This window comes from Aspergillus melleus, assembly GCF_016097325.1.
Source record: "Aspergillus melleus strain CBS 546.65 chromosome Unknown contig3, whole genome shotgun sequence".
Classification (NCBI taxonomy): Eukaryota; Fungi; Ascomycota; class Eurotiomycetes; order Eurotiales; family Aspergillaceae; genus Aspergillus; species Aspergillus melleus.
Window position 1 is genome coordinate 1,011,214 of NW_025763372.1, and position 10,346 is coordinate 1,021,559.

General features: G+C 52.3%; 3 protein-coding genes across 3 annotated transcripts; 1 reads left to right on the plus strand and 2 right to left on the minus strand.

Moving 5' to 3' along the window:
* Window positions 1-1,398: 1,398 nt before the first annotated feature.
* LDX57_005362 (uncharacterized protein) lies at window positions 1,399-2,450 on the minus strand (the record flags this gene model as incomplete). The annotated part of the gene is made up of 4 exons (XM_046087042.1): window positions 1,399-1,679; window positions 1,739-1,898; window positions 1,969-2,313; window positions 2,415-2,450. The coding sequence occupies 4 exons, from the start codon at window positions 2,448-2,450 to the stop codon at window positions 1,399-1,401; spliced, it is 822 nt and encodes a 273-aa protein (XP_045943008.1).
* A 779-nt stretch (window positions 2,451-3,229) lies between these two features.
* LDX57_005363 (HECT domain protein) lies at window positions 3,230-7,413 on the minus strand (the record flags this gene model as incomplete). The annotated part of the gene is made up of 3 exons (XM_046087043.1): window positions 3,230-3,352; window positions 3,412-7,135; window positions 7,214-7,413. 3 exons carry the CDS (start codon window positions 7,411-7,413, stop codon window positions 3,230-3,232), a joined length of 4,047 nt encoding a protein of 1,348 aa, XP_045943009.1.
* A 1,419-nt stretch (window positions 7,414-8,832) lies between these two features.
* Window positions 8,833-10,171, plus strand: REI1 (putative C2H2 finger domain protein; the record flags this gene model as incomplete). Its single annotated transcript, XM_046087044.1, has 2 exons — window positions 8,833-10,047; window positions 10,154-10,171. The coding sequence occupies 2 exons, from the start codon at window positions 8,833-8,835 to the stop codon at window positions 10,169-10,171; spliced, it is 1,233 nt and encodes a 410-aa protein (XP_045943010.1).
* Between the last annotated feature and the right edge of the window lie 175 nt (window positions 10,172-10,346).

Consider the following 10,346-nt stretch of genomic DNA (forward strand, 5'->3'; position numbering starts at 1 on the left):
AAGACGGAACGGCACGAATTGACTTTACCATGGGACCAGTATGAACTGAATCGACAGATGGAAAACAACAATTGAATTGAATCATTTAAATACACGTCAGAATCGAGGACCAACGCAGCACACACCAGCTTTCAACCAGCGGACAGATATCACGGTTTGGCCTCTTACACACAGCATCTAGGTTCTGGAAAACCAAAGACCTATGTACAAATATGCCAGCATCCCCACACCGCTACCACTCCACATTGTCAGTCAGGCGTCACAGTTGTATTCCTGCAGTCACTTGTCCGCTTTCTGCATATGCAAGCTAAGCCTCTGCCAAGACCAATTGCGTGTCACTGCATCTGCTGTATCAGACTATCAGCGGTACCTAATTTACCCACTTCGTCAGTTAGGATTAAAGTACTCTGTACCGATACCGCGAACTAGCTTTCGATTGCGGCCACACAAGATGTTATATCTAAGCGTCAGTGTTACGGTGTACAGCTATTGGGTTACCTGCTCAGCCGGGCAGGTCGTGCTCATCAATCGGGATGTCATCCGTCGGCCCAAAAAATATCAGGAAAAAAAGAGCCCGACATCAACCTAAAGAGAACATGAATACTTAGAGGACACCCAATCCTCTATCCGGCTTCCTTTTGTCTGCCTGTGCCCTTGTCAGTATCCCCTGTTGGTAGATTAAATGGGAGGTACTTAGAGAGAAGCGTATACCACACGTGAGCTACACAGAGCTCATGGGGCAACGGGATATTTGGCTCTTGACAGTGCCTACTAGTATCAGCAGATAGACCGGTAAGGAGGGAGATGTACTTATCGGTCGTGGAGACAGGTATCTTTAGCCCAGAAGAGCCTGTCGCTGTCAGCATTCGGATGAGGAAGTGCACTTACAGGTCGCGATCAAACAAATTGCTTGGGATCGACCTAAGAGCCATCAGTTTGTTCCTTACGCAGTGAGACTCACCTGCCGTGGCACCTATTCAAGGACGAATGCTGCTGAGTGTCGAAGAGAAGACTCGGACTCGCGGTCGTCGGCTACTTATAGACGAACGAGACAATGCAGGGGTGTCTCTTTGTGCATGTGAGCTACAAGATCACGTTTGTTTTGACATGTTTGGGCATCTGTTCATCCCTTTGATGACCCTATGCGCAGACGGCAATGTCATTGTGTGGCCCTTGGCAACCACAACGCCGGCTCAAAGCATTCTATCCACAAGGGGTTTCAGCCCAGCACAAGTATCAATTCTTTCAGATATTCCGTGCCTTTCGTCGACAATAGATGAATGCAACCACATTTCTATTCTTCTATTCAACTAATTTAGCACTATCTACAAAGGAAACAGACCGGGTATCTTCCGTCCGATCCTAGCATACCCATTAAGATGCGACGAAAAAGCCATCTTAATTGCGAGCACCATTCGGATCGATATTCTTGAGCACTTCTCGCTCCGCCGAACTGAGCTGCAACCCCTGGGCGTCCCAATCCTGCGTTCCGAGCTTGTACAGCGTGCTCTGTCGTCGCCGACCAGCCATCGGTCCGTCCTTTCCGCGACGGGCGCGCGAATCCACGGTCTCGACCAAGCTGGCGTTGTCGCCCGCCAGTATTTTGCCGTCCAGATCCTCGGTGTGGAACTCTGGCGAGAAGACGTAATCGCGGAACTCGGTGTTCAGCCAACCGGTTCCTGGTCTCATTAGCGACTATTCAAGTCAGATGTAGATAAAGAGGATAGATGAAACCCACCCTGGTATTGACTACTGTCCTCCCAATCTTCCGTGAAGAAATGCAGAAACCCACCGTGAGTGACCAGAACAATCTCCTTCTCCGGTCGCTCCTTCAACCACCGTCGTGCATCACGCGCCCGATCCGTAATGGCCTCGTTAGTCGGCGCATAGCGACCCGTCTATGAATCATCCCACCCGTCAGCATTCCCCATTATCCAAAAAGTGTATGCAAAAGAGAGAGAGATATACCTTATCATTCCACCCCTCCGTAACATACTGCAAATCAACCGGCAACCCCTTCTCCTCAATCTCACGTTGCAAGTCCTCAGGCTCGCTACCCGTATCGCACGGCACGTCACTCGTCTCCTGCGTATCCGGCAGCAAGATCAACTTCTTATCCGGGTTCGCTTTGAAGAATGGCTCGAAGCTCTGCAGCGCCGTGTACATGGTTCGGCGCAGGGGCGAGGCAACCACGAGCTCGATCTTGTCGTGGTAGGGAAAGGCTCCGCGGAGTTGGCGACATTGTTCGTTGCCGAGATCCGTGAGGAGGGGGTCGTGGATGACGTGGTTGGCCGTGGAGAGGTTGTGGACGCCCTGTGTTGATGGTGAGTGGAAGTTGCGATGTAAATTGAATAGATTGAATATCGATAGATGATTGAAACAGTGTAAGAGGGTGAGGGGCTAGAGGAACGGACCTGAGCGTGACGGACGCAGTGGACGGTTGGGGGCATTTTCGAGGTTTCTATCGTTCGTTCGTTCCGTCTATATAAAAAGTCGAAGTATATATCTATCAGATATGCGACCGATCTATCTGTCTGTCCCAGAAAAGTAAGTAAGGGGTAAGTGAAGGGCCGTGAGAACCGGAGGGGAGACTGGAAGAGGAGAGATTAAAACGTGGGGTAGGAATTAGTGGCGGGGCAAACTGGAGCATTGAGTCACAGTTAAGTAAGACGCGGGCACTGACCTAGATGTAAATCCAGGCGATCTAATTCTTTTCTGTCACAGAACAGATGAAGAAAGTAAAGAGAAGAACAAGGAGAAAGAAAAAAAGAAACGAAAGCAAAGGAGGAAAAGGAATTTCCGAGGGGCAAAAAAGAGATACGAAGAAATCAGAATTTTAGCAGATGGCGCGTCAGCAGGAATGCGATAAATATTGATCAAAAATCAATTGATCAATCCATTAATTAATTAGAATAAAGCTCCACCCGTCAAGCGGAACAAGAGGGACAGAGCGAAAAAGATGATGGCCGGGATTTTTATATGACCGACACCTGCAGATAGAGTTTTTAACTCTCTCGCAGCGAATCCGTGGATCCGGCGATGGCGAAGAGCAAAAGAACCCTTGGAAATCCGTAAGGCTACTTAAAATATTCGGAGGAAAGAATTCCGAGCCATCCGCAGCGCGGAGGAAGACCATGTGCTGGTACGAGATGATATTATACGAGCCAAGTAGCTGACACTGTCAATGGTATAATTATTATGTATTGTCCAACTCCAGTCATTCACACTTTCATGCAACGCCAAATCCACGAGCGTTTTCCAATGCTTTGCTGAGTTTCTCCTCCAGAACGCTTTTAGATGAATACTCCGGTAGAAGAAGCCGGCCGAAACAGGTCAAACTAGTCGGAAGACGCTGGAGAAGAAGGTCAGCGGGTGAGTAAAAAGTCTGATGGTGCGACCAGGGCAACTTACAGTATCTCCCACGCCATTCTTTTGGATCACAAACATGATGCTAGGAATACCATTGACCGGAACTCGGTCACTTGCCGTCACGAACTCCAGAAGCTGTGCCTTCTGGGCCGCTGAGTATCCTCGCACAACGCTCCAGAAATCTCGGATCGTCCGATGATTCGGCCCAAACCCGCCTTCATAGCGTGCATGTCCTTCAAGCTCGGTGACGTCAATTTCTTGATACCCTTCCACCACCGTTTTCAGGGCCTCCGGTGTGAAAATGGAGAGGGCGGCTCGATCGAGACAGGTGTAGAATCCCTGCGCAAAGGCCTCGTACTGCGGTCGAATGGACTTATCCGTCAGCCAGAAGATATAGTCCTTGACGAACTGGGCACGATTCTCGTTGGTGACCAGTGGCGCCTCTTCGGCGGGAGGTGTTGGCGACTGAACTGGCACCGAGCCATCCACCGACTTCGCGAGATCCGCATGCGAGTCGGTGGCCTCGGCGGCCATTGACGAGGGAGGACTCAGGCTCATGCGGTCAGTGAAGCGTCGTACGTCTGACCACGGCGGTGGGAAGGGTCGGTTGGTTGCACTTCCGGCCCGGAACAATGCTGATGGCAGAGGCCAAGGTGAGTCCTTGCCGACTTTCTGCATATCCACAGTCTCGACGCTTCCAAAGGCCTCGAAGCTGTACTCGTACGTGCGCATGAAGATATCTCCCACGTCGCCATCATCCCAATCCAAGAGTCCCTCAAGGCCCTTGGTGAGCTCTGGCCAGCCATCCTGAATATGCTCGAGGTGCTTGACCTTGAGCCCCAGTAGCTTGCGGTAAAACGCAGTCGGGAAGTTTATGGGCAGAGTGAGGCCATTGTAGACTGCGATCGACACTAATAACCCAAGCAGCTCGAACTTGTAGAGGGGCTCCAATGAACAGGGCTGGAACCAAGAAACACGCGTTCGACCGTCCGTAGTGAACATCCCGTAGCATGGGTCCATCACCTCCGCCATCACCAGTCGGAAAAATTCCTGCTGGACGCCTCCGTGGTCTAAGCCCTCCTCGCCCTCTTCCAGTCCTAGTTGCACTTTCAGCGGACGCATCAATTCCCGCCGTTCTCGCCGCCAAAGCTGATTGAGAGCATCGGTCAGTAGACTATCACGGCGGACCACAAGCACGAGATACGTGGTCATGGAGGTCTTCAAGCGGGAGAGCAAAGGAACATCTTCTTGGATTTGGATGGCACCGAATGCTGTCTGCGTCACATGCCTGGTGATGGTTGTCGCGGCTTCATAGTGTTTCGACATGGCGGCATAATTCAAGGCGCGGAAGTAAATCACGAGCGCGGAGGGAGGGAAAAGGAAAGGATACGACAGGAGGTGCATCGTCTTGTTGTTGGGAACTCGTCCCATCCATTCGACTGGTAGTTCCAATGGCTCCAACCTCTCTGAGAGAAAAGGAGTGTGGAAGTCTTCCGGGACAAGGCCCAGGCGACTACGCTCTTTGTACATCATCGAAAGAATCTGTACAGCACCGCCCACGGTACTACTCTTGGGCATCTCAGGGTTGCCATCCCATTCTTTCAGGAAAAGCGTGCGCAGCCATTCGGCGATGATGGCGGGAGGATTTGGGGGTTGCGCTTGGTCGGAGTCGTTGAGATTGGCGGTGGAGGATTCATGGTTTTCGCTAAGGTTATTGATGAGAAGATCTAGAACGCTACTTCTCTGCTGTTTCGGAGCATCGGAGGTGTACGGCTGGCGAGCCTTGGATATTTCATAGAATGCTAACCGTGCGGTGAGAGCGCGCACAAGGCGGCCTAGCAGCCGAAGCGCAAGTTCATGTTCAAGAACATCAGTGATACCTATGATCAATCGTGTATTGTGCAAAGGGAGCTTCTGCATCTCGGAACTAGAAGCTACGGCGCCAGTTGCACGCATCTGAAGCAAGCCGCGCCACGTCGGCTCATCGATTTCGGGGAGGGAACTAGCCAAGGCAAACAGAGCGACGGTAGCAATGTCCGCGGCATTGGCATCACTAATTGGCTCGCTTCTTGAGGTTTCAGTGGTCTGCCGGGAGATTATCGGTGCAGACAGAGATGCCCCGGAAGTAGAATTGTATGAGGACCGTCGAGATGGTTTGCTGGGGGTTGATAGCTCTCTCGGCGGTATGAACAAAGTTTCCAGGCCAGCCCAAAGACTATGGAAGATAAGATCTTTTGGACAAATGGAATATAACTTGCGCAGCGACGGCTGAAGCTGCTGCATGTGGATTCTAGGATGCACGGTGTCCTGCTCCACCATCTCTGTCGGACCAGCCGTGGGTTGGCGAAATGATTGCAGGATATGTTTGGTGCTACCCAAAGCATAAAAGATGCTTTGCGCTACAAACGCGAAGACCTGACGCTGGCGAGGTGTTGCAAAGCGCCATTCAGAATCTTCCAAGGTGCCAATAGACTCTATGTAAGCAAGCTCGTCTTTCCATCTCTCCGCATCATCCTCGGAGAGCACCATCAGTTGCCTCAGCCCATCGATAATCTCACCAGTGAGATGCGTGACTGATTGAATTGTGGAGGACTCTCGTTTTGAATGAACCCCTTTTGGACGTGGTTTGTGCTCACTCGGAGACTGGGCCTCCTCCAACGCACGCTGCCGCTCTGCTATAGCAGCGGTGGGTTTCTGCGCGTCGTAGTACTGGGCATCGTTCAGTAGCTTCGCACCGTCCCAAGAGACACGTCTCTCCTTTTTTCGTTGCTCAAGCGAAGCCCCACCAGGCGTGTCGCCCGTACGACCTCGGTGCTTTTGTGAACGATGTTTCAGCGCTGGCGGTGAGGGAATGTTGACAGACTCGTCGGTGGATGTATGGGCGTTGAAAGAGAGTTTGCGAGCCGGTTTGAGTTCAGTGAGAGTTTTATCCTCTAGGCTCGATCGCGGGCTGTGGCGCCACTGGTCCATCTCGGTTAGCGAACGCCGCTTAAACTGTTGGTTTGCCATTCTCACTTCCACCGCAGCAGTTTGGGTTCCTGTAGCCCGAGATGACGGAGTGTGGGGATGACCCCCTGGTAATGCGTGATACTGGGACGGACGATCGCGACCTTTAGATTGTTTCTCGGTGTCTGATTGGACCTGGGCATGGCGAATGTCTGGCTTGGGCGATCGCGCAGCAGTACGAGCGCTTGTCTGATCTTGCTCGGGGCAAATGCTGCTCGGGGATCGTCGCAAAGGCAGCCATTCGATCATTCTCAGTGATAGCGTGTCGAAAAGGTTCTGCGTGAACGACTTCGGATCTTTCATCTGCTGGATCGTCCCGCTCTCATCAAGTGGCAAGTATTCGCTATGTTTCTGTGGCTCGAACTCAGAGGAATTTCGCGAAGCATTGCTCTTCACGCCTGATAAATCCGCATTCCGAGTTGACGGCGTTTGTGGCGAAGTCCCTTTCGGAACGTTGTGACCCGCTGCTGATGACCCGCTTCGGTCTCGACATGTATCATTCGTGGGGAGTGCGCGAGTGCGGCGTTTCGATCGGCGTTGGTGGGAGTCCTGCGAGGAGAGATCTGATGGGACGCGGGGGCTATTGCGACAGAGACCGCTCTCTGCGTTATCCAAGCTCGCCAGATAGCAAGCCAACGTGCGGGCACTCAGTTCGGTGTAACGACGAAACGGTCCTTCCGTAACCCTCCTGCGATAGCTCGCGCAGGTCGCGGTCTGACATCCGGGGTCCTGACATCCGTAGAGGAGTTGGTTCTTGTATCTTTCCAGAGAGAACTTAGCCGTCGGCTCGACTTAGAAGGAAGGGACCTATATTTGGTTGAAGAAGCAGAGTACTAACCTGCGAACCAAGAGATTAAAATGTCGCCGTCGCTCATCTTTGTACCAAAGTAGCACCTGTGCAGGATCCGACACATCCACGGTATTCTGGGCGATGATCTCCGGGGCGTTCGGGGGTAATTTGGAGCGGTGCTGAGGCCTGTCAATGCTCCCACGGGAGGTCTCATACGAGCTCACAGAAGCTCCGCGGAGCCTGGTCATTTTCGTGAACTGGGGAGCATTACTTGGCCCCAGTCAGGATGTCCAATCTGGGAGTTGGTGATTCCGGCCAGAATCAAGAACTGCAGAATGAAGCAGAGGTGAGGGTGGTGGGTGGTCTGTACTTTCCGGGGCTAAGCTGATATCATGCGGAAGACCGCCAGAAGTGGCCTTAGGCGCCAAGACCCTGTTATCCTGACTAAGGCAGAATTCTCGGAGGAAAGGCTGATCCGAGCCCTTATGCGGTTAGCGTGTACCAAAAGTAGGCTAGCGTAGAGCACAGACCACAACGTCATCAGCCCTCCAGACCCTCAGAACTATCCACACTCTAGAAGGCCTTTTGTTTCCCGACACAGAAGATGTCTCAATAATTGCTGCCTAGTATCAGCAGGCTTTGTAGAGACAAACTTGACAGAGGTTTCGGCTTGCGTCACAGAAGAGCCAACTACCAAGCATTAACCAAAAACAAGAGGCGAATCGCTAGCGGTATACATTCCTACATCCAGTGGGAAATAGGATTACCTTTTCAGTTCTACGGTTTCTCCCAAGGGCAAACATTATTTCCACTACACTGCCGCTTCATTGCAAATGCACAAAGTTAAATGTCTTCGGCAAGTTCATTGGCAAATCTAGACACATGCAACCACGACCTTTGGAGCAATAGTCAACCCTCATGCGAGATATGGATAGTTTCAATGGGCTGCTGCCCATCGTTGATAAATATCCATGTGTTTATCGGTGGGATAGGGTATTGTTTCTTGATAAGACAAGCCCCAGGTTGCAATATAGAAGCATCTGTATTCCATGCAAAGCACCATAACCATAGTACCCCATCCGGTTAGAATATTCTCGAAAAGGATTAGAGCGGGGCACGTGCAAGAACGTCATAAAGTGGCTTAAAGCGGCAAGTCTCCGCTTAGTGATCGGATTACTCATGCGATTCGAGTCTTTCTGATCGAGGGGCAGTGACTTTACAACCATATTAGCAATCAGCATTTCTTCCTATTGCTGTTCTCTCTCCTTCCGTCTTGTTGCTGACTGTGACTGTTTACATCTGAAACTCATCATCTCAGTATTTGGGAGACTGAGCACATCCGCCCCGCTCGAGATTTATCGCACACAACCGAGCGCCGCTTTTTGGCCATTTTTGATTTAATCCGTGATACCCTCAATATTCCCGAATTTCAACGTCAGAATTGTTGCAAAAAACCCATACAATATGGCGTCCCTCGATCCTAGCGCTCCGGCCACATCCCTTCCTTACACCTGCAATGCCTGTCTGGTTGCTTTCCGCGGCAGCGATGCCCAGCGGAATCATATGCGCGGAGACTGGCAGTAAGTCGCTTGCCTTTTTTTTTCTGGGCCCTTGAAAGACAGTGACAATGGCTCACATATCTACTCTCTCATAACAGTTTGTATAACATGAAACGTCGGATCGCCTCCCTTCCCCCCGTAGCCCAGGAAACGTTCAACGAGAAAGTCCTCGCCGCCAAAGCGACTTCCACCGCAGCCGCCGCCAAGGCCTCGTTCGAAAAGAGCTGCACCGCCTGCCAGAAGACCTTCTACAGCGAGAACTCGTACCAGAACCACATCAAGAGCTCGAAGCACCGATCGCGCCAGGCGCAATTCAACCGCAACAATGCCGACGATGCCTCGTCCGTCATGAGCTCGACGTTCTCGCTCGGCGAGCCGATCAACAAGCCGCGCGAACAGACTGAGGTGTCGAAGATCACGCAGGGCATGAACGCCGCCACGATCAAGGAAGACGAGGATGAGGACGCGATGGACGAGACGGCGGACGACGGCGAATTCTCGCCCGCCCGCTGCCTCTTCTGTCCCGTCAAATCTGCCGACATGCAGGAGAACGCTGACCACATGCTCAAGAGCCATGGCATGTTCATCCCCGAGAAGGACTTCCTCGTCAACATGGAGGGTCTCCTGCATTACCTGCACCGCAAGATTAACGAGAACAGCGAGTGTCTCTACTGCCATGCCATCAAGAACAGCCCCGCCGGCATCCGCACCCACATGCGCGATAAGGGCCACTGCATGATTGCCTTCGAGACCGAGGACGAGCAGATCGAGATCGGCCAGTTCTACGACTTCCGCAGCACCTACTCCGACGACGACGAGTGGGAGGACGACGAAGACGAGGACGAGGAGATGGTCGAGGAGGGTGCCGGCGGCGTCAAGGTCGTCGGCGAGGAAGACGGCTGGGAGACCGAGGACTCGGCCTCCGTGGACGGCGACGAGGTGCTTCCCAAGAACGCCCCCGTCGTCTACAAGACCGACTACGAGATGCACCTGCCCTCCGGCCGCAGCGTCGGCCACCGCTCCCTCGCCCGCTACTACCGCCAGAACCTGCACAACTACCCCACCGCCGAGGAACGCGCCGAGCGCCAGCTGGCCATCGAGAACGGCGAGATCGAGGAGGACCAGCCCAAGCCGCGAGGCCGCAACCTCAACCGCGCCGTCATCAGCCGTGCCAACGGTGGTTCCGGTATGATCGGCGCCACGGACACCCAGAAGCAGATTGCTGCTGCGTCGGAGAAAAAGGAACGAACCAGGGCCATCCGGCAAGAACAGAGAGTTACGGCTCGGGTGCAACGCGCCGCCAATCACCAGAAGCATTTCCGGGTATGTTTCCCTTCTCATCCTTGCCTACCTATCACCTGCTCTGTCCCCTTTCCCATCTCACAATCAAATCTACAATCAACAATTAACTAACATAACCTTACTTTAGGATCCCCTCCTGCAATGATCTCATCGCAACGATTCGCATCCTCTTCTCTTAAGACGATTGATATCCTGTTTTCTGCTCGGCATTACACATACACATACACAATTCATCTGTTTTTTTTTTTTTTTTTTTTTTTTTTTTTTTTCCTTTGCCTCTGCTTTTCTCTTTTCTAACGTTTTGATGTTTATGTTACCTG